General features: G+C 47.8%; 1 protein-coding gene across 1 annotated transcript in view; it reads left to right on the top strand.

Moving 5' to 3' along the window:
- LOC144252164 (interleukin-36 receptor antagonist protein-like) overlaps nucleotides 1–18,329 on the top strand; it is a 69,142-nt gene extending 50,813 nt beyond the window's left edge. Inside the window, exons 5-7 of the mRNA XM_077794672.1 lie at nucleotides 17,015–17,078; nucleotides 17,694–17,821; nucleotides 18,093–18,329. Coding sequence (XP_077650798.1) covers nucleotides 17,015–17,078; nucleotides 17,694–17,821; nucleotides 18,093–18,329 — 429 coding nt within the window. The remainder of the gene's footprint in view (nucleotides 1–17,014; nucleotides 17,079–17,693; nucleotides 17,822–18,092) is intronic.
- The last annotated feature ends 3,813 nt before the right edge of the window (nucleotides 18,330–22,142 follow it).

Consider the following 22,142-nt stretch of genomic DNA (forward strand, 5'->3'; position numbering starts at 1 on the left):
TTGACCTGCCCCAGCCTCACTTTCCTCTTCCGAATAACCCAGTTCATCACAGTGTTGCAGTTGGGTGAACGGGATTCCATGAGTTCATCACCTGGGGATGTTTGGTGACTGCAAAGCACAAGATCAATACTAATTCTCACTTGTGTCATTATAAGTTACAATAAGTTTCATCATAAATGGAAACTCTCCATAGCTGGGAGCCCCAGAGCCCAATGGAGACAGAAAGCAACAAAACCTAGTACTAATAGGCACACTACATTTCCCCTTCCTGACCCTGGCCCTGATACTGCCTTCTCACTCCCACCAGAACCCAAGACAGCCTTTGGGCTGCTTAGGAATCCCAGGACCTGCATGGTGGGGCACAGGGTGGAAGCCTGTCTCTCAGCTTTCCCTCCCTGTCAGCTCCCCCACCAGCCAGCCTTGGACAGGGGACACAGTGCCCCCATCAGCCCCCAGGCCCCAGAGCCCTGCCCCTATCCCACCATGGAATCTTCAACAGAGCTCAGTCTAGGGCTCTTGGTGGGGGGTGGCCGTGGGCTTTCATTTTGCTCTGTGTGTTTTCTGTTTAGATCAACTGCTCAGTTCTGATTGGCCTCTGAGGGCAGATGGGGTTTGGCAGGTAAGGATTTCTGGGGCCAACCATCTCTGCCAGTCCCTGCAAGAGCAAGAAGCTCCCTCTCTCCTCCATGGCTGGCCCCTTCCACTCCCTTCCTCACTTTTTTCCTTTCCTGTTTTCTCTCTTTCCTGCTGTCTCTATCTCCCTCCTCCCCCAGCCCCACTCTTTCTTTTTGTCTCTGTCTCTTTCTCTCTGTCCCTGATCGATTCTGCCTCCGGGTGTCTTCCATTCAGGGGTTCTCTCTGTCTGCTTTATCATATTCTATTTCGATTTCTTCTTCTCTGTCAATCAAAAAGAGAAAAGGAAAACCAAGTCCTGGAAGGCCCAGCCTCTGCCATTAACTCTCTGTGAGTCAACTTCGACTTCATCATTCTTGAGCCTCAGTTTCCCCACCCCACAATGAAGGCTCTACCTTAACTGTGCACTGAAATGGAAGCTGGGGAATCTCACAAGGGTGTCTTCATTCCATGCAGGAACTCAGAGGGAGAGCCAGGTCCCATTCTCTGCAGGAAGCAGGGTTCCCACAGAGCAGTGTGGACTAGAGAGGGGGAGGGCAGTGGAGCAGTCCTTGAGTAGTGAGGACTTATGGGAAAGGGCAAAAATGGAGGAGACTGCTTCAGCCAATATCAGTACCTAGTCCAGACAGTCCAAGGCAGAGATTTGGCACTTGGAGTCTGGAAAGATTGAGGTGCTGATCTAGCAATGGCCAATGGAATTACAGAACAGAGGACCTGGATTGTTGGTTTATTTATGTAGGGGTGGTACCCATGGGATGACAGGTGTGTGCCCAGCCAGAGCACAGGTCCTGCCTTTGGTGGTTGTTCTACTCTGCATACCACTCTGGATTAGGCCAAAGGACAGGTCCCTCCATCTTAAACCTTACTTCTCCTCTCCTCGGGGCATCTACCACTACTCTGTAGTGACTTGAGGGTGAATGAGTCTGAGCTCTGGAGTGTCCCATGGTCTCTGCATTGCTTTCTCATTTGGTCCCTCGGGCACCTCCGACTTCACTATAGACAAAATCAAACTCACTTTCTACAACCACCCCCACCTCTTCCTCCTCCATGGTTTCCTCCCAGGAGCTCAGGCTCAGACTCTGCCTTCCCCATCCCTTCTCAAATTCAGTCCAGCCTTGTGCCACGCAGACCTCCGGCCTCCTTCCTCTCCTTCCTCAGGACCCTGCTGCCCTAGCTCCTGCGGGCACCATTTCTGTCTCACCATCCCCAACTCTGCCTCCACACAGTTGCCAAGGCAACCACAATTTGGGGTACTAGGAGTAATTTCAGGGATTTGGCTATTACATATAAGATAGCTAGAAAGATTATTTTGTGTGACATTTGGAATAGAATTGTCAAGCCACCGATAAGCACAGAGTCATCTCTTGGTATCCACAGGGCATTGGTTTCAGGACCCCACCAATACCAAAATGCACAGATGCTCAAGTCCCTTATGCAAAATGGCATAGTGTTGCATATTTTCTTTAAGTCATCTGTAGATAACCACAATGTCAATTCTATGTAATAATTAGACTGTGTTGCTTAAGGAATAATGGCAAGAAAATTTTTTCTAAATGTTCACAGCAGATGCAATTCCCCCGCCCACAATATTTTGGATCCTCAGTTAGTTGAATCCACAGGTACACAACCCATGGCTACAGAGGGTCAGCTGTCCACGGCTTCAGCAGATGCTGTCTCACAGCTTTCCCAGAATGGTACCAATGCCTACTCCCACCAGCAGTGTGTGAGCATTTTGGTGGCTGCTCGGTCATTTCTGTTTTCTTTCATTTTACTCACAGAAATGGGTTTATGGTGGCATCTTATTTTGGTATTAATTTTCATTTTTTTGATTAAGTAAAGCACCTTTTTATATGTTTATTGACTATTTTTTTAGTTGTGGTTGGACATAATACCTTTATTTTATTTATTTATTGATATGTGGTGCTGAGGATTGAACCCAGTGCCTCACACATGCTAAGCAAATGCTCTACCACTGAGCCCCACAATCTAGGCAAGTGCTTTACCACTGAACCCCATAATCCCAGCCCCAGCCCATTCTTATTTTATTTTTTGATTTTTTTCTTTTCTTTTTCTTTTCTTTTTTTTTTTTTTTTTTTTTGGTACTATGGCTTGAAACCAGGGGCATTTTACCACTGAGCTACATCCCCAACCATTTTTTTTTTAAATTTTGAGACAAGGTCTACCTAAATTGCTAGAGTCTCTCTAAGTTGCACAGGCTGGCCTTGAACTTGTGATCCTCCTATCTCTACCTCCAGAGTTCCTGGGATTATAGGCACATACCAATCTGCCTGGCCTTAGTTCATTTTTAATTGACATATAATTGTACAAATATATGAGACACCATGTTGAGTTTTAACATACCTAATGTATATTCTGTAATGCTTAAATCATGGTAATTAGTATATCTACCAAGTCAAATATTTATCCTTTCTTTATGGTGAAATATTAAAAATCCTCTTTTAGCTATTTTAGTACTTAGTTGTTTGTTTTTGTTTTTTATTTTGAGTTGTGGTCTTACTAAGTTCCTTAGGACCTCACTAAGATGCTGAAGCTGGCTTTGAACTTATGGTCCTCCCATCTTAGTCTCCCAAATCACTGGGATTACAGGTGGGTACCACTGTACCTGGATGGATATTATTCTGAAAGCTTTAATGTGCTGCCTTTCACATTTACATCTGTAATTTATCTGACTGTGTGATGTAAGGTAAATATCAAGAAAAATATTTTTTCCATATGGCTATCTTACTGATGAGCACCAATTATTATTATTTTTTAAAGTATCCAATGTCATCTGGTGTGTTGGTGCACACCTGTAATTCCAACAACTTGGAGAGCAGAGCCAGGAGGATAGTAAACTGAAGGTCAGCATGAGCAAATTAGTGAGAACTTGTCTTAAAATTTATAAATAAATAAATAAATAAATAAATAAATAAATACATAGATTGATAAATAAATAAATAAAACATCTGGGGATGTAGCTCAGTTTTAGAGTGTCAGCCTAGGACACCTGAGGCCCATGTATTAAATCCCTAGTATCAAAAAAATGTATTAAATATGCTGCAGTGTTATTTTTTGTAATAGATAACAAATTAATTGGTCATATATGTGAAGATCTGTCTTTGAATATTCCATTCTTTCTGTTTACCCATGTATATATCCTTGTGTCAGTATTATGATGCCTTAATTACTCAAACATTCTGGGTCTTGGTAGCTAACAATGAGAGTACTATAGCTATGTTCTTTTCCTTTAAGATTACCTGGGCAACAGGGGTGCTAGTGCATGCCTGTAATCCAAGTAGCTCGGGAGGCTGAGGTCAGAGGATCATGGATTCAAAGCCAGCCTCAGAAAAAGGGAGGCATTAAACAATTCAGTGAGATCCTGGCTCTAAATAAAATACAAAATAGTCCTGGGGATGTGGCTCAGTGGTTGAGTGCCCCTGAGTTCAATCCCCATTGCTCCCCAAAAATAGATTACCTGGGAAATTCTCAGCCCTTTTCAGACCCTTCTGAATTTTAGGACCAATTTATCAATTCCACACGGAAAACCAATTGCTGGGTTTTTTGAGTGAGACGCATTGACTTCATGGATTCATATGGGGAGAAATGACATAGTTATAATATTTCTAATTCATGAGTACAGTTTATCTCTTAATTTAAATATTTTAAAATTTCTCTCCATCATGTGTTGTAGCTTTCAGTGGGGGAGATTTTCTACATCCTCCATTAGGTTTTATTCCTAAGAATTTGATACATATGGTGTTAGAAATGGAAGGGTTTTTAAAGTCTTCTTTTTCTATGTTCTGCTGCTAGATAGAAATATAATTGATTTTTGTGTATTAACCTCTTTTCTTGGCACTGAAGATTGAACCCAGGCTTTCAGGCATGCTAGATAAGCATTCTACCACTGAGATACATCCCCAGCATTAGCCAATGCACCCAGCATGCATATCGACCTTCTAACCATTGGTCTTGCTAAATTCACTTATCAATTATTTTTTTTCTACAGAGACTTTTAGGTTTTCTGTGCACAGTCATGTTAAATAGAAATAGCAATATTTTGGAACCCGGAATTGAACGCAGGGGTGCTTAACCACTGAGTCACATCCCCAGCCCTTTTTTATATTTTATTTAGAGACAGGGTCTCATTAAGTTGCTTAGGGCTTCACTAAGTTGCTAAGGCTGGCACTAGACTCAAGATCCTCCTGCCTCAGCCTTCCAAGCCACTGGGATTACAGCCATGCATCATCATGCCCAGCAGCAATTTCAATGTTTCATTCCAATTCATTTATTTATTGGGTCTGTGGGCTGGAATCTCTAGCAAAATATTGAAAACAAATGGTGAGTGGGTACCCTGTCTCACTGTGCAGAAGCTTTCAAAATTTCACCGCTAAGTATGTTGTTTGCTGAAGGGTTTTCATGGCTACTCCTTATCAGGTTGAAGAAACTTTCTTCTATTCCTAGTGTGTTAAGACTTTTTTTTCATAAATAAACATTAAATTTTGTAAAATACTTTTTATACACCTATCATTATTTTCTCCTTTTTTCCTATTATATGAATTATAATGATTGATTTTTTATTGTTTCACTACCCTTGAATTCCTGGATTATAGCTCATTTGGTCATGAGGAGTTATTCTTTGAATATATTGCTGGATGCTATTTGCTGATGTTTTAAATTTCACTTTATTTTGTGATAATTGTGAATTCTAATGCAGTTGGTTGCAAGAAATAATACAGAGAGATCCCATGTACCCTTTCCACAGTTCATCCCAAGGATAACATCTGGCAACAATATGTCACAACCAGGATATTGACATTGATATAGTCAAGTTACAAAACAGTTCTATCACCACTAGGACCTTTTCAGATGGCTTTCATAGCCACATATACTTCCTGCCTGGTCCTACATCCTTTTTAACCCTGGTTAAATCTAATCTGTTTTCCAGTTCCAAAAGTTTGCCATGCCAAGAATATTACATGATGGCATCATAACTGCATGTAACCAAAGTGTGATTGCTTCTTCACTCAGCAAAATTTTCTGGATATTCGTGGAAGCTGTCACATAAGTTCCTTTTAATTGCTGGGTAATATTCTGTGATGTGGGTGTGCCATTGTTTATTTAATCAGTCACTCTGGGAAGGACATATGGACTGTTTCCAGTTTGAGGTTACAGTAAAGAAAGCTGCTATGAACATTCATACACAAATTGTTGTGTGAAGGTTTGTTTTAAAATCTTTGGTACAGCTTGGCATGGTGGTACACACCTGTAATCCCAGCAACTCAGGAGGTTGAGGCAGGAGGATTGCAAGTTTGAGGCCAGCCTCAGAAACTTGGTGAGGTCTTAAGCAACTTAGTGAGGCCCTGTGTCTAAGATAAAAAAAAAAAAAAGTACTGGGGATGTGGCTCAGTGGTAAAAAAATGAGTTGGTTCATTTCCTGGTACCAATAAATAAGTAAGTAAATAAGCAAATCGTTATAAATGCCTAAGAGTACACTTGCTGGGTCATATGGTAGTTGCATGTTCAATTTTATAAGAAACTTTCACAACTATTTTCTGCAGAGTGTACCATTTTATATCTCCAACAGCAAGCCATGTATGATTGTTTTAGTTTTTCTGCATTTGGTATTGTCACCATTTAAAAAAAAATTAGCTATGGGATGGCTATGTAGTGATATCTCATTGTGGTTTGAATTTGCATTAATTTGCATTAATGATGTTGACTAACTTTTCATGTGCTTATTTGCCATCTGTATATCCTCTTTGGAGAAATGTCTCTTCTTGTCTTTTGCCCATTTTCTAATTGGAGCATTGCAATAACCCCAAATGGTAACCCTGTGTCTTTCTTACCTCCCTGGAATTAAGTGTCCACCAAGCAGTGACCCGGATCAGAGACATGGACACAGTCACACCCTCCCTGCTCAGAACCCCTGGTGGCTCCACTTTGTACCCAGTGTAGTAGCTCTGGTGTGGCTCTTGGCACCCACAGGATCCCACGCCCACCTCCCACACTCAGCCCCTCTGCCTCCCCTGCTTTGCCCCCACAGGACCCCCCAGTTCTCCCAGATTGCTCTGATTTGGGCCTTGAAGTTTTTCATCTAGTTCCTGCCTGCCTTTGACCTACCTCATCAGTGCAGATTTCTTTCCTTTTTACTTTTTTAAGGTATTTCTTTACTTTCTGTCATGACAAGTGTCATAGGCCACTCTGATGTGCTTTCTGCCCCAGCCCCAATTTAGCCATTTCCCCAAGAGTGCTGAGTGTTTATATATCACTATGAATGAACCCCATCTTTATACTTTGGTGCAACTGAGGTACTTGGAAAGGTTTTGATCCTTTGGAGCATGATACTGAGATCAGGGAGAGAGGTAGAACCAGAGAAGCATTTGATCTGGACCTAGCTACTTTCCATTGCTTAAGCAGGTCCTTCTGAATTATGAGTCTTTGTGAAGGCCTTGTGAATTATGAGTCTTTCCAGACGAGCGGTGGGAATTCTTTGAAAAGTTTTTATCCTTAGCTTTAGGGATAGTCACAACCATATCACAAAGGGTGAGAAGGAGGAATTGGAAACATACTGTTGTGCACCTTATTTTACCATAAGGTGGTGTTGTGTTATTGGAAGTTAGTCTTATTCATTAAGGACATGCAAGCCCTAGGGTAAGCAAAAAATTATTTAACCGTATAAATAATAAAACAATATAATAGGTAAAGTAGAATCAAAATATTTTAACTCGGGAGAAGGAAGAAGAAGATAAAAGAAATACAGAACACATGGAATAAATAGAAAGCAATAGAATGATAGATAATAATCTAACCATATCAGCACTTACATGTAAATGATGCAAAAGCACCAGTTAAAAGACTGTGCTTTCCAGATTGGATTAAAAAACACAAGATCTGATCATACAATATCTAATTATGTAGTTCTAAAGACGATGATAGTTTAAAGGTAAGGAGGTGGAGAAAGATGTCCCATGTAAACCCTAAACAGAAGACAGCTGGAGTTGCATGGATGACAGCCAAAGCAGATTTAGAGACCAGGAAGACTAGCAGGAATGAAGAGGAACATTCCTAATGATAAAGGGGCCAAAAATACATAAAGGATCTTCTATGCATGTACTCCCCAAAACAGAGCTTCCAAATACCTGGTGCCCCAAATAGGTGGCACCATCAGAAGGAGTAGACATATCTCCAATTTTTGCTGGTGTGTTCAATACTCTTTCCTCTATAACTGATAGAGAAGTAGGCAGACTCAGGTCTCCAGAAGGTAAAGGACAGAAGAGCTGGACAATGCTGTGAGCACCTGGGGCTCAATGACAACACCCCATTGGCAACAGCAAGAGAAGTCCCACATGACCCAGCACGTCCACCTGTGGGCGTACACTAGAAAGAATTAAACACAGAGACCTGAAAAGTTGCTTGCATACCCACAGGCTATAGCTGCATTATTCTCCGTCATGAGAGGGTGGAAGCAACCCCAGAGTGTTCATTGACTGGTGAAAGGATGGAGAAAATGGAGCATATATGTACATGGGAAAGGAATTGGAGTCCAGATATAAACCACATCCCAAGAACATTAAGTGAAATAAGCCAGCCACAAATCAGGACGCGTGCTGTGAGGTTCCACTTGATACCCAGGGGAGTCAAAGTCATGGAGATGGGAAGGAGGGTGGTGGCCAGGGCCTGGCGGGGGCAGTGGAAGTCATTGTTTACTAAGCACAGAGTTTCAGTTTTGCAAGGTGGAAAGCGTTCCTGCGAGGGCTGGTGGGGATTGCTCAATGGTCTGAATGACGCCCCTGAGTAGTTCACGTAAATGTGGTTAAAATGGTAACTTGCATCTTACGTATATTTCCCTGTAATTAAAAATGATAACTAAAAATCTATCAAAAAAGACAGATGTACAGAGACCTGTATAATAAAGAGACGAGCCTCGTTTACAACAACAATCCCGTTTTTGAGGCACTTTTGAAAGAGGGTGATCCCCTTGGTGCCATGCCCCCCAGATGGAGCCTAGGGAAGCGGAGCCCCCTGGGTCCTCTGGGAGCAGCTGTGGTGCCCAGGCTTGTCTGCGACTGCATCAGCTCGCTGGACGAGCTGGCCAGATACCTGTGGAGGGAGTGGAGACATGGGAAGCCTGTGTGTCCTCTGGTCCAGGCAGCGGGGACTGCCTTCCCACGTGGTCCCTGCTGGTGCCTTGATGGTGCCCCAGCGGCCAGCAGAGCCAGCCCTCACCCTCTTGACCCTTGGCTCTCTCTCATTTGGACTTATTTCCAATGTCATGTTCGTCCCCTCCATCAGTGGCCACCCACACACCCCAGGGGAGGGGGGTCAGGCTCTGGAGCCTTGAGGTTCAGATGAGGCAGGCACCTGGGCAGGCTCTGGAGGTCCTCACCTGGATCTCAGGTAAGGAGGTTGCTGGTGGCTCTGGACCTGCCCCTGGTGACTCAGTCAAGAGAAACTGCCCGTGGGTGTGACATGCATGGGGCCCCACCTGCCTCCTGGTTGCCACCCGCTCTCCTTGCAGAGCTGGCCATTTCTACTCCCCCAGCCTCCACCCCCACCCCTGCCCCCACCCAGGTGCTGAAAGGTGCCACAGGACAACACAACAAGGTGGAGACAAACAAGGGCAGCAAAGCGGGGCCCCTGCCCAGCACCGGCCACAGTGCCCTGCCCTGGCCCAGCCTCTCTGACCTCATGGCATTCTGTGGTCCTCAAATGTCTTAGTAGCCAAGGTGGCCCTGCCCTCTCTGTGGACCCCAGGGTCATCCTGTGATGTGGCTGTAACTGGAGGCCCACTTCTGCGGCTGGCTCCCAGAGGTGTTCTGCACATGGCCACCATCTCTGGTGCCCAGCGAGGCCCTCCTGGGTGCTCTGTGCTATCGAGGTCACCCCAGTGAGTGACGAGTCCCCACCCTGGGCCAGCTCTCTTCCAGTGGCCCCTTGGTCCTTCATGGAAAGAGAGTCTTGCAGGGAGGTCCCTGCTCTAGCTCCGCCCTCATTCCTTGCATCTGTAAGCAAGATGCCCTTTGTGTTTCACAGGGGGACTGGGGTTTCCTGGCCTGGTCTGAACTGCCAGAGTTCACCTCCTGCTGGTTCTGTGGTCTCACAGGAGTCGCTCACCCTCTCCAAGCCTCCTTGGCCTCAGTCAGTTTAAATAGGAATATAAATTGTACTGATCTCGTGGGACTGATGTCACAACAAGAGGGGATGAAAGCGACACTTATTTTGACACAGTGAATGTGTAGCAGAAGTTAACTGTCCTCGTTAGACACTAAGACCCCACAGCAAACCCTGCAGCAATGGAGTCTGGCATTTTCCCTCTCTGGGGATGAGGCACAGGCACATGTGACAAAGCACTGGGTCTTGAGCTGCCGTGGGCTTCCGCCAGTGTGCACTTGGTGCTCACTGTACCCAGGAGGGGGAGGGAGGCAGGGACTGCTGAAGGCACAGAGCACAATGCACATGGGTGACTGAGCTGGCTCGGCACAGCCTCGCCTCATGCAGGTCTCACGACACCCCAGGGGCCGGGCTGTTACTGTCCTCTTCACAGGGAATCGGAAACGAGTGGGTCAAATCCTCAAATCAGAGTGGTGAAATAAACTTCCCAGGTCATGAAGATGGTGGTGATGTTGGTGGTGATGAAGATGGTGGTGATGATGGTGGTAGTGATGATGATGGTGGTGATGATGGTGGTGGTGATGAAGATGGTGGTGGTGATGATGGTGGAAATGAAAATGGTGGTGATGATGGTGGTGATGAAGATGGTGGTGACGATAGTGGTGGTGGTGATGATGGTGGTGATGAAGATGGTGGTGATGATGGTGGACATGAAGATGGTGGTGATGATGGTGGTGATGAAGATGGTGGTGATGATGGTGGTGATGCAGATGGTAGTGATGATGGTGGTGATGGTGGTGATGAGGATGATGGTGGTGATGATGGTGGTGGTGATGAAGATGGTGATGAAGATGGTGATGAAGATGGTGGTGATGAAGATGGTGGTGATGAAGATGATGGTGATGAAGGTGGTGGTGATGAAGATGATGGTGAAGATAGTGGTAATGTGGGTGATGGTGAAAATGATGATGGTGGTGATGGTGATGGTGGTAATGATGATAAAGTTGACATGTACACACCTACTATGTGCTGGCACCGTCCTAAATACTTCATGTATATGAACTCATTTAGTCCTCATAACAATAGCAGAATTTTTATTCCCTTTTTATAAATGAAAACTCAAAAGCTAAAAGCTTAAGTAACTCAACCAAATGTACATGCTAGTAAGCAACAGAGGTAAGACTCGAACCCACACAGTCTTGACCAGAGCTCAGCTAACTCTTTCTATAAAAGGCTGTGGAGTAAACACAGTCTCTGCCATAGACATCACCGTGCAAAAGTGGCATAGTCATCAGGGCTGTGCTCCCACTAACTTTATTCATAAACCAAGCTGTGGGCTGGTCTTGGCCCACAGGCCAATCTTTGCCAACCCATGGTCTTAACTGTTCCAGGAAAAAAAAAAGGAGGGTTCACAAGCATCAATACTTTCTGGGAAATGAAATCATCATAATAAAAACAACGGAGATAAAAATAGTCATCAGCTCCTTGGCTTCTTAAACAAGGATGGTGGACAACTGAGCTCCTATTTACTAAGACATCCTGTGCACCTGGCACCACCAAGAGCAGGCAGTAGATACCACGCAGGGCACGTTGGGTGGATTACACAGTCTGCTAAGTGGTGAGCCCCACGGAAAGAAGTGAGGCATGGTGGGGGGTGTGGGAGCAGGGGAGGGACGCACAAAGGGGATAACATGGCCTCAGTGAGAGGGGTGTCGCAGCAAAGGCCTTAGGAGGTGGGGACAACGCCAGCTTCCGGGTGGGGAGCAGAGCCAGTGGGAAGGCCCCTGAGAAGGACCACACTGGCTTGTAGAGGAAGAGCAAGGAGCCAAGAAGGACCATGTCATCTTGTTCAAGAAGAGCAAGAGGTCCACCTGGCTCCTGGTCCCCTTAGTGGGGAAGGAGGAGGCTGAGAGCCCATGGGAGTCCAGTGGCATGGGCCTTTGGAGACTTGCCTTTTGCTCACAGAGGTGTGGGGACAGAGGAGTGACAGGACTGACTCAGGTAGCAAAAGGGTCACCCTGAGTCCCTTGGTTCTGGACTAGGTTTCCTGGACTCGGGTCTGACTCTAATCCTAGTTAGTGGTCAACCATCAGGTGATGTAGTTAGTCTTTCTGTGCCTGATTTCTCCTTCGGCATAACAGAAATGATAGTGGTTATCGGATCAGTAACTAAACAGATGTACAAAGAAAAAATTCAGGAGGCCCCTAAACATGATTCCAGGGACACTGTGAGTGCTGGAGGATATTGGTCATTTTAATCATTATTAAATCAGGGTTCCCAACGAGAGCTTCCCGCCTGGGGTCATGAGCTGTGTGAGCCTGCAAATTCCCAGTGAGGATACACTGACCGACTGTCCTCCCCTCCACCTCTGCCCAGGACACTGCCCATCTCACACATGTGGTGATGAGTCGCCCCAGGACACGGTCCCCATGAGGAAGCGAGGAGTTTGCTGGAAAGGGAGGATCCCCACTGACGGTGAAGCTTGGGGGGCCCAGGTGCTGCAGGAAGCTGTCAGTGCTTAACATGACTCCAACCCGAGCAGCTGAAAACGAGAAATGCCTGTGGTTTCCCATGGGCCTGGGAGGAGGAGGACCCACCTGGCAGGGTTCTCCCACGTGTAGGTGGGGGTCAGCAGGGGCTGCAGCATGCTAGGCCTGTGGGGATGGAGGATCTGCACCCCAGAAGGCTCACTCCCAGGGTGCTGTCACAAGGCCTTGTTCCTCCCCACCCGGGCCCCTCAGGGCCACTTGAGGTCCGTCCCATGGCCACTAGCTTCCACTGGGTGAGCCACGATCAGGGTGACCTAGCTCAGATGTGACACACTGTCCCTTCCCACCAGGTATCACATTCATCAGGAGCAAGTGGCCAAGGGCAGGCCACACTGAAGGGAAGGTGTGAAGTGCTGCCTGTTATAGGATTAATACCCCATAACACACTTCAAAACCCCCGTACGGAGGCTGTGAGGTCAGGGCAAAGTAGCACCACCCTTGAAAATAAGAAAAAATGACCACAGTGTGGGCTTTCACATTGTCAAAGGAGACAAAGTTTAAATTACCCCAATTAAAAAATTGACTCTCATACACACATGCAGTGAGTAGGAGTCAATGGCTTACTATTAATATGTGAGGGAATCACAATGATAAAACTGATTATCTAAGGATGGCTCAAGGAGCAAAGGTCTTTAGTATTCATTGGGAAAGAAATGCTGGAATAGGCTGGCTCAGTTACAATTTTTAAAAATTACTGCCTTTGAAATTTTTTTTATCAGACAAAAATAAGTTGGAATTTATCAATCTTCTCCTAGTTCACATCTAACTTCAGAGAATCTGTGTCTCAGTTTGATTTCTGTTGATGAAACAAAATACCTGACACTGGGTAATTTGTGAGAAAAAGAGGTTTTGTTTGGTTGTTTGTTTTTGTTTTGTTTTGTTTTTGGCTCACAGTTATGAAGACTGGGAAGTTCACGATTGGCAGCTGCATCTGGTGAGGTCTTTGTTCCTGGTGAGAACTCTGCAGAGTCCCAAGGCAATATAGGGCATTTTATAGTAAAAAGTAGCACTATTATGGTTTGGACGTGACCCCCAAAATATCAGGGGTCAGACAATGCAAGAAGGCTTAGAGGTGAAATCACTGGGTTATGAGAGCCTTAACCCAATCAGTGGTGGGGATGCACTGGGAGCCAACCAATAGCAATTAGTGAGACAAACCAAGGACCCATTTCTGAGGGAACTAACTGTTAGTGGGGCCTGTTTGACAATGTGAAAGCCCACACTGTGGTCGTTTTTGTCTTATTTTCAAGCTTAGGGATATATCCAGTGCCACATCCCCAGCCGTTTTTTTAATTTTTTTTTTTTTGAGATATGGTCTCACAAAGTTGCTGAGACTGGTCTTGAACTTGCAATCCTCCTGCTGCCTCAGCCTTCTGAGCTACCAGGCTCACAGGCGTGCACCACATGTGAGCTCATTGGTGCATTGCCCATTCATTCATCCTGTCTGGATTCTCATTTCAGCACATTTTGTAATAGACAGAGCTGGTAGAGGCACCCCCGGCGCCCCAGCCAGCTCGCTGCGTCTCTGCAGGGCCAGCCACGTGCATGCTCCATTCTGAATGGGCAGAACTTGAAGGAGCTCGATCAGCCCGTGGGCACATAGGGCTAATTCACTGTTGAGAATGGCACCCTGGCATTTAGGGGAAACGGTGTCCACCTCTACAATCACTTTGCAGACAAGAGCCTATTTTTCGAAAACCACTTTGCCAATAGCTTAACTCTGGAATTTGTTCTTGTAATTGGCAGTAATTTCTGAGTTGTTTCTATCTGGCCAATTTATAGTGCATTTAATGATTTTGCATAAGCAGCATCTACATTAAATTTATATTTCTGAATGCTATTTATCACATTGGTAGTCTTATGTGAATAAGAGGTTATTTTCTGTCTTTCAATCAACCCAATATTTATTTTTAAACCCCTTAAGGATTTTTTTTTGTCCCACATGTTGGAATATGGTTTCTTTAAAATTCATGCTTTTACAATAAATAGTTACCGATGGTGGTCAAGATGTTGTTAAATTGTTCTGCACTGACGGGTACTAATTCAGAGCCATCACGGAGAGTCTTAAAAGCATATTGATGGATTCACAATCATGATTTTTTTTTTGCCAATGAGATATTTAAGAAAGATCAACTGTGGAATCATAGATGTTTGTCACAACCTAGCGCTCAATAGCAAAAATGAACCAACACAACCCAACAAAATAAGGACCAATAATAATGGGCTGGAATAAATGAATGATAAAAGACCCTTAGGAATTTTTTGCAGAGCTGTTCAAACCTAGAAAGTCATTATTCATGTTAGTGTGGGAAACGAGTCTGCTGTGGTGCCCCAGAGAGCAGCAGGTTGAGAGTGGCCTCTGTGACGCTGCAGCAGGACAGCTGTCTGCAGTGACGTGGGGGAGGAAGAGTGTCCTCCCTCACCGGATTTTTGATGGTGCATTCACGGAAGCATTCACGTTCTTCTCCTGGTTTGCTCTTCTGGATTTTCAGGTTTTTCTGCAGTGGACCTGTAGCCTACACACTCCCCCAGTAGGAATTCCCCATGGCCGGCGTCTCCATGGCCCTGGCAAAGGCAGGCAGGTGGGGAGGGGAGAGGAGGGACGAGTGCTCTGCAGAAGCTGCTTTTCTGTGTGCTCCTCAGAGCCCCAAGGGCCCAGCTCAGAGCTGCAGGGAGGTTGTCTCCAGAAACTCCCTTCCCAGGCTGGGCCGAGCAGCAGGTGCTTCAGGAGGCTCCAGGGTGTCACATCACCCTGCTCCTCCCTGGCTTGCAGTTTCAGTCTCCTCCCAGCGACTTGGGAGGAGTGCATAAATAATCAAGTATGCACTTAAAAAGCTGGAGCATCCTCAAGGAGCCGTAGACTCCGCAGGCTCCCGCCAAGGGAAAGGAGCCACTGAGGTGTCCTCTGGGTGCTGGCAGGGCAGGCTCTCCTGACCCCAGCCCCAGAAGCCCTGGCCCAGTGGAGGTGGTCACCCGCTGGGAGGCTCAAGAGCCTGCTTGCTACCCGGGCCCCTGACAGCCCTCAGCCTTTGTCTGCACCTAAAATTTTTTTGCTGTTTGTTTCAAAATAGGGGAATCTGCACATCGAGGAATTCAAGATGGTCCTGAGTGGGGCACTGTGCTTCCCGTGAGTGTGTGGGCCTCCGAGGGGAGTGCGATCTGGGTGGACCTGTCCAGCCTTGTGAGGGCGGGAAGGACCTGCTGCCCCAGCGGGGGCTCCCATTGGAAGACAGGCGGCTGGGAGTCAGGGCCAACAGTCACTGCCCCTGCCGTTCTTCCACCCTTTCAGACTGGGACAGGACCCGGCAGCCCGCCTCAGGGGGACAAGTAACCACGGGGAAGATGGGAGCCAGGAGCCCCCTCCAAGCTCCGCTCTGCTCCCCACACCATGAGTTCATGTCACTCCAGCCACTGTGCCACCTCCTCCCTGCAGCCCTGGGGGTGGGGGGAATAGAACAAAAACAATCTCCAGAGGTCTGTCCACCCACAAGTGTGTAGCGACCCAGAATTTCAGCTGTGTGTGAACTTCACAGTGAAGGGGGAGAGCAGCCCTCTCTGACTTGAGTCTCGTCTGACTGGTCCTCCATATCCTTGGTTTCCACATCCACAGATTTAAAATATATATATATATATATATATATATATATATATATATATATATATATATATATATCGCATCTGCGGTGAACATGTGCAGATGATCTTGTCATTATTCTGTAAACAATGCAGTATGACAGTGTTTGCATACATTTGCATGATGGTAGGTATTGTAAGTCATCTAGTGATGATTTATGGTATGGCAGAAGACGTGTGATGCTTCTATGCAAACACTACGCCAGTCTGTGTTGGGGCCTTGAGCCTGGTGGATTTCGGCGTCTGTGGGACCAGCAGCCTGGGCACTTGGGGGACGACTGGCTAGCATGTTTCAAAGTGTGTTCTATGGGCCTCAGTCCCATGGGGCTCTTTGTACATTAGAGCTCTTTGATTAAGTACATGTGGCAAGTGGTGCCTTTCCTGTCCTGGTAAGAGCTCACTGTGCCACTCTGTATGCCAGTGACTTTGGATCTTACTAAGTAATGGAGCTTGTTTAATCATGTTAGGGCAAACATGCAGCCAATGTTTACACTGCAGACTTTTCCCCAGTTAATATCTGCAGAAACCTGCTTCAGAGTACATCTTTCACCTCACAGTATATCAGAAAACCAATCAACTCATATACAAGCAATAACTAAGAAAAGTAAAATAAATCGATTTTAAATTTAGAGAAAATCCTCACTCAGAAAGGAATACATGGCCAAGTGGAAGTAAATGACCACTGAAGTCTTCAGTAATACTTGAAGACACAGATTTTAATCAGGAAGAGACCTGGGTGCTACCTAACCCATCTTTAGCAATGAGGAGACTCATTGCTAAATGAGCCCAGAGAGGGTGGGTGACTTGTTCCTGTGGCTCAGCAGCATGGACGGCAGCTGCAGTCACTTCTCTCTGAGAGACTATGTGGGGACTGTGGATAGGAAAGATTGGATAGGGTGAGACTCAGGTGGGGGCCTGGGCTCATCCCCTGGTAGGGTAGGAGCCCAGCAGGCCTGGGAGAAGGTTGGGCTGTGGTACCCAGCATTGTTGGAAGAGAGGGTGGCAAGACTCTCAGACTGGGGGACTCTGGGCCAGGGCAAGCTGCAGGAGCCCCGCTCCTCACGGCCTCCTCCTTCCTCACATTTCAGGTGCTCTATCTGCACAACAACCAGCTTCTGGCCGGAGGGCTGCACCCGGGGAAGGTCATTAAAGGTTGGTGTAGAGCAGGACCTGAGTGGTCCCCCGTCTGTGTCCCTCTGCGGGAGGCACCTGAGGAGGCTTCCCAGCAGGCCTGCAGACCTCAGCAGCAGGGGACACTGTGTGGCCTCGTGCTTACCCACATGCTGTGGCGGATCTTCTCTGACAGTGTCCACCTGTCCACCTGGGCACTCCTAAGGGTCACTGGAGCCAGTGGGCCCTCTGCTGTAGTGTGCACATGTGTGCTGCTGCGTGTGTGAGCATTGTGTGTGTGTGCATGGGGTGGGGGGTGCAGGGGGAACTAATCCACTTCTGGGAGGCTCATAAAGACAGGGCTCAGAACGGAGGCCTGGGCTTCAAACAAGGGGCTGGGGAGGGTCTCTTGGGGTTGGAGACAGCTCTAAATGTGGGGGCTGCAGTGTCAAGTGGCACCAGGTGCTTCTGTGCCTTGATGTCCACTCTGGGTCAGTGGCAGGAGGGTGGCCTTCCCCCTGTGACAACTGCTGAAAGATTCCCCTTCTGCCCAGCGTGGGGACAGGAGGCCTCATGCTGGCCCTGCTCCCAGAGTCCAAGATTGGGGAGAGGGAAACAAAGGCCCCCAAAGGCCCATACCTTGACTCTTGCCCACAGGTGAGGAGATCAGTGTTGTCCCCAATCGGTCACTGGATGCCAGTCTGTCTCCAGTCATCCTGGGTGTCCAGGGAGGGAGTCAGTGCCTGTCATGTGGGACAGAGAAGGAACCAACTCTGAAACTGGAGGTGAGCCCTGTCCCGCGTCCTCACCATCTGGAGACTAAGCTGGCCAGTTCTGAGGCTGGGCACTGCCTCTGGGCACCTTAGGGACCCAGAAAGCTGCTGCTGGTTGCGGCTCTGCCTGCTCCCTAAGGGCTCTGCCTAGCTCTGACCTCCCACTGTCCACCCCTGCCCCTCACCACTGCTCCTTGCCCCTGCCCCTGGCCCCTGCCCCTTGCCCCTGCCCCTCACCCCTGTCCCTTGCCCCTGCCCCTCACCCCTGCCCCTCTGCTGGCAGCCGGTGAACATCATGGAGCTCTACCTCAGTGCCAAGGAGTCCAAGAGCTTCACCTTCTACCGGAGGGACATGGGACTCACCTCCAGCTTCGAGTCGGCTGCCTACCCAGGCTGGTTCCTCTGCACAGTGCCCAAGGCTGACCAGCCTGTGAGGCTCACCCAGATCCCCGAGGACACTGCCTGGGACACCCCCTGGGATGCCCCCATTACGGACTTCTACTTCCAGCCCTGTGATTAGGGCCATGGTTGCCCTCACAACTCCCCGGGCAGCGCCAGCTCCAGCGGGGGCAGGGGTGAGGGGGACCGTCTCTGCTCTCAGAATTCAGGGCACCCAGTCGTGCTCCCTTCTTCTGGCCTCAGTTTGGGGATCAGTACCCACATTCATTGCCCATGGGGTGGTCCTACTGTGGAACCTTAAAACACCATGTGGGATTCCTTCATGCTTAAAGGTGCCTGACTCAGCGCCCAGGTGCCCACTGAGGTCCTGTCACCCCCCGGGGTGCGGGAGAGGGAGGTGGCCACAGGTAGATGGACCACGATCCCCTGCCGGTCCAGCCCCTCCCCATTCCTGCCATGGCCTTACTCTTCCATCTCTGCCTCTTCCTCTGGCCCTGGGCCTGGGAGGGCCTGGGAGGGTGTCACTGGGGAAGCAGCTTCAGCTCAGAAGATAGGAGGTGGGCATCCCATCTCTTTTAGAAACCCAAGATACAAAGAAAACCTCCAGTGCTGGTCTCTCCTCCCATGGAACGATCCTTCAGCACGTTGTGAAGAGCATATTACAAAGTCAGAGCTCTTGCCATTTCTTTTGAATTTAAAAGAAATACCTAAGTATATATTTCTGAATCAAACCTCTCTGGAAGGAACGGCAGTAGCAGCAGGGTCTGGGTGGTGGTGCTATAGGCGACTTTTCTATTTTTATTTTTAATCTGCTTCCATCATGAGGATGGGTTCCCATTGTCATTATAAAAAAGAAGTTAGGAGGGACCTTGAGGGAAGTGGAAAAGACACCCTTTCTGACTGTCCTCAGCCTCTGCTTCCCTGGACGGAAACTCAAGCTGAGTTGAGCCCAGCTGCTCTGGGGGGCAAACGCAGGGGCAGAAACCTCCCCAGCAAAGCGCCAAGAAGAGGAATGTGATGGGCTTGTGAGGCTGGAGTCTCCAGGGTGAGGGAGTTGCAGGAAAAACCCCAGACAAAAGACAGACAGAACAAATGAAAAAACAACAACAGTAACAAAAAGCCTATCTAATAAAAACTTTTTAAAAAAATCAAACTCAACCTCAGCAACTTAGTGAGGCCCTCTGCTATCCAGTGAAACCCTGTCTCTAAAGAACATAGCAAAAAAGGGCTGGGGATGTGGCTCAGTGGTTAAGTGCCCCTGAGTTCAATCCCTAGTACCATCATCATCATCATCACCATCATCGTCATCATCATCATCACAACAACAATAAAATGTCAATAATAATTTTTAAAATCCTGTGCTTGGAGCTGCTATGGCCCACAGTCCCTGGAAGTCCAAGATCTGGGATCAGCTCCCAAGAGGGCTGCTGTACCAAATGAATAGTGTCCTCCCTGAGTTCATGTCCTTCCTGGACCTCAGCCTGTGGCCTTCCTTGGGGATGGCGTCTTTACGGATGGTTGCCACAGGGTCAGGCTGCATTAGCGTGGACTAAATTCTCCTGTGACTAGTGTCCTTGTAAGAAGAGGACCCAGAGACTCAGAGGAAGCACCGGGAGGTTGGACTGAGGCTGCCACTCGCCAAGGCAGGACATCAGGACAGTGGCAACCTCCTGGATTGTGAGAGAATACATCTTTATTGTTTGACACATGAAGTGTGTGGTGATTGGCTGCACAGCTGCCGTGACCCCACCTCCTGGAATTCACACCCTGTATGCCTGCCTTCCACACTGGGCCAGTGGGATGTGGCTAAAGTGACTGATGGCTTGCCGCCTGTGAGAGTAAGTTATAGGAGACACTGGGCCTTCTATCTTGAGATGCCTTCTCTCTCTCTCTCTCTCTCTCTCTCTCTCTCTCTCTCTCTCTCTCTCTTCTGTCTCTCTCTCTCTCTCGCTATCCATCTCTCTTCCTCTTCTCCGGCTGGCTCTGTAGCCTCCTAGGTACACCCATGTGAAAAACCAGAGTCTCCAAACCACAGCCACAGGCATGGAACCAGTCCTGCAGCCTGTCTGGCCTTCAGTGATGAGAGCCGCCCAGCCGACAGCTGGCTTGCAGCCTCCTGACAGAGAGCAGAGCCGTCCAGAGTCCTGCCCCAGAGACTGTGTGAGCTCATTGCTCGGTTCTGGAGTAACTTGTTCTGAAGCGTAGATAATAAAGGCCCAAGGAAGGGGGATTCACTGCATTCATTTGATTATGATTGTAATTTCTCCAATTTTTTCCTTCTCAAAATGAACTCCGACCCTTTATTGATCCAAATAGTCTATTTAAATGCCTATAGTGCAAAATTTGTTAAATGTTCTCTGCTTCAGGAAGGGTTAGATCATCCTTGACTTCTGCACACATCTAGTTCTACAAGCCAGGGTCTGTTCCAGTGTCCCTACCAGTATCCTGAGGATTGAACACAGAAGCCACAGCAGGGTCCCACATCTGAGCCTCAGCTATTCCACATGCAGCTCACCTGTTGGACCAGACTGGCAGGTTCAAAGCCTTCAGAGGGAGGGGCAAGTACAGGGTCAGGACAGGAGGGATGACCTCCATGGGCCTTAGAAACTCCAGCTCAGCACTGCTGAGGTCCCCATGGGCTCCAGGTACCAGGCTGTGTTTCTGTACACCTGTCGCGACCCCTTGCCCGCAAGGAAGACGCAACTCGGGAATCTTCTCTCAGCAGTTTATTCAGGTCCTTGATACCTTTTCTTCTCTCCCCTGGATGCCCCTCCCAGCCTTAATAAAGCACCTCAAGCCCCAATGCGAAGCTGCCACGTGGACTTTTCTCACAGGGTGCCAAGTCACAGCGTGCCAACTCATTCTGATAAGGAGTTGTTTGTCACAGACTACAGGGGAAACCAGCGCCATCTTGTAATGGCGGCCACAGTTCACAGAAACGGCTCACCACATACACCTGTTCCTGTTCCTGCTCTCTGTGGGTCCAGACACAGTCTTAGGATGCCCTTCTGCTCTGGGGCTCTTCACCACCATCCCTGTCTAGAAAAAGTGCCCATCTTTCATACCCTGCTAAGATGTCACGTCCTCCAGGAAGCCTCTGATGAGCTGAGAGCCCTGGTCATCTGTTCTGGCAATGCTTCGTGTCCACCCCCTTGCAGTAAGTTGGCTTGGAGTCTGTGGCCCCAGGATGACCTCAAGGTTAGGGCTTCTGAACATAAGTTTGCTTGGCAAACACTGGAATCTAGTGAGCATGGAATGTGGCCACTCTCTCTCCACCCTGGAACATTCTCTCCCTCTTCTCCACCCATCTAAGCCTCTAAGGGTGGAGCTTAAATTCCACTTCATTCTTGAAGGTTTCTCCAGCCTGAAGTGATTTGCTTCACCATTTATGGGATGACAGGATTCACAAGGGCTTCTGCCTAGACGAGCAGGCATTTATAAGTCAGTAGGAAAAGGAGGACATTAAACACTACCTTGGGGTATGTGTGGCCGTGGGTGCTAGCACCGTGGGTGTTCAAGTGAAAAAGACCTGGTGGTTTCAGATTTCTGCAATTGCTGATTAAACTGTAGGCCTGGACAATCTCCACATCATGTGGGGGTCATGCCAGCTCCAGAAATGGAAGAGCAGAGGAGGTCCCAAGGGCAGGTCACAAGGGAAGAGGTGAAGCTGCTGAGGGTCTTCACGCTAAAGAAGCAGCACACAGGGAGCCCTGCAGATACCCAAAGTTCTGCCGAGTAGAAGAATATCCTTGTTGTGTCATTCCAGAAAGCACAAATAGGATAGACGGGTGGAAATGATGTGAAGACGGTTTTTCCTGAATGAGCCCAGATTTTTAACCACAAACTCCACAAACATTGTTAGTGCTTCTTCCAGAGGTTGTGCAGTCCCTGGCCTTAGAGATGCGGAGGAAAAGTCTCATCGACCTACATCTCC

The sequence above is a fragment of the Urocitellus parryii genome, unplaced genomic scaffold (genome assembly GCF_045843805.1).
Source record: "Urocitellus parryii isolate mUroPar1 unplaced genomic scaffold, mUroPar1.hap1 Scaffold_37, whole genome shotgun sequence".
Taxonomy (NCBI): Eukaryota; Metazoa; Chordata; class Mammalia; order Rodentia; family Sciuridae; genus Urocitellus; species Urocitellus parryii.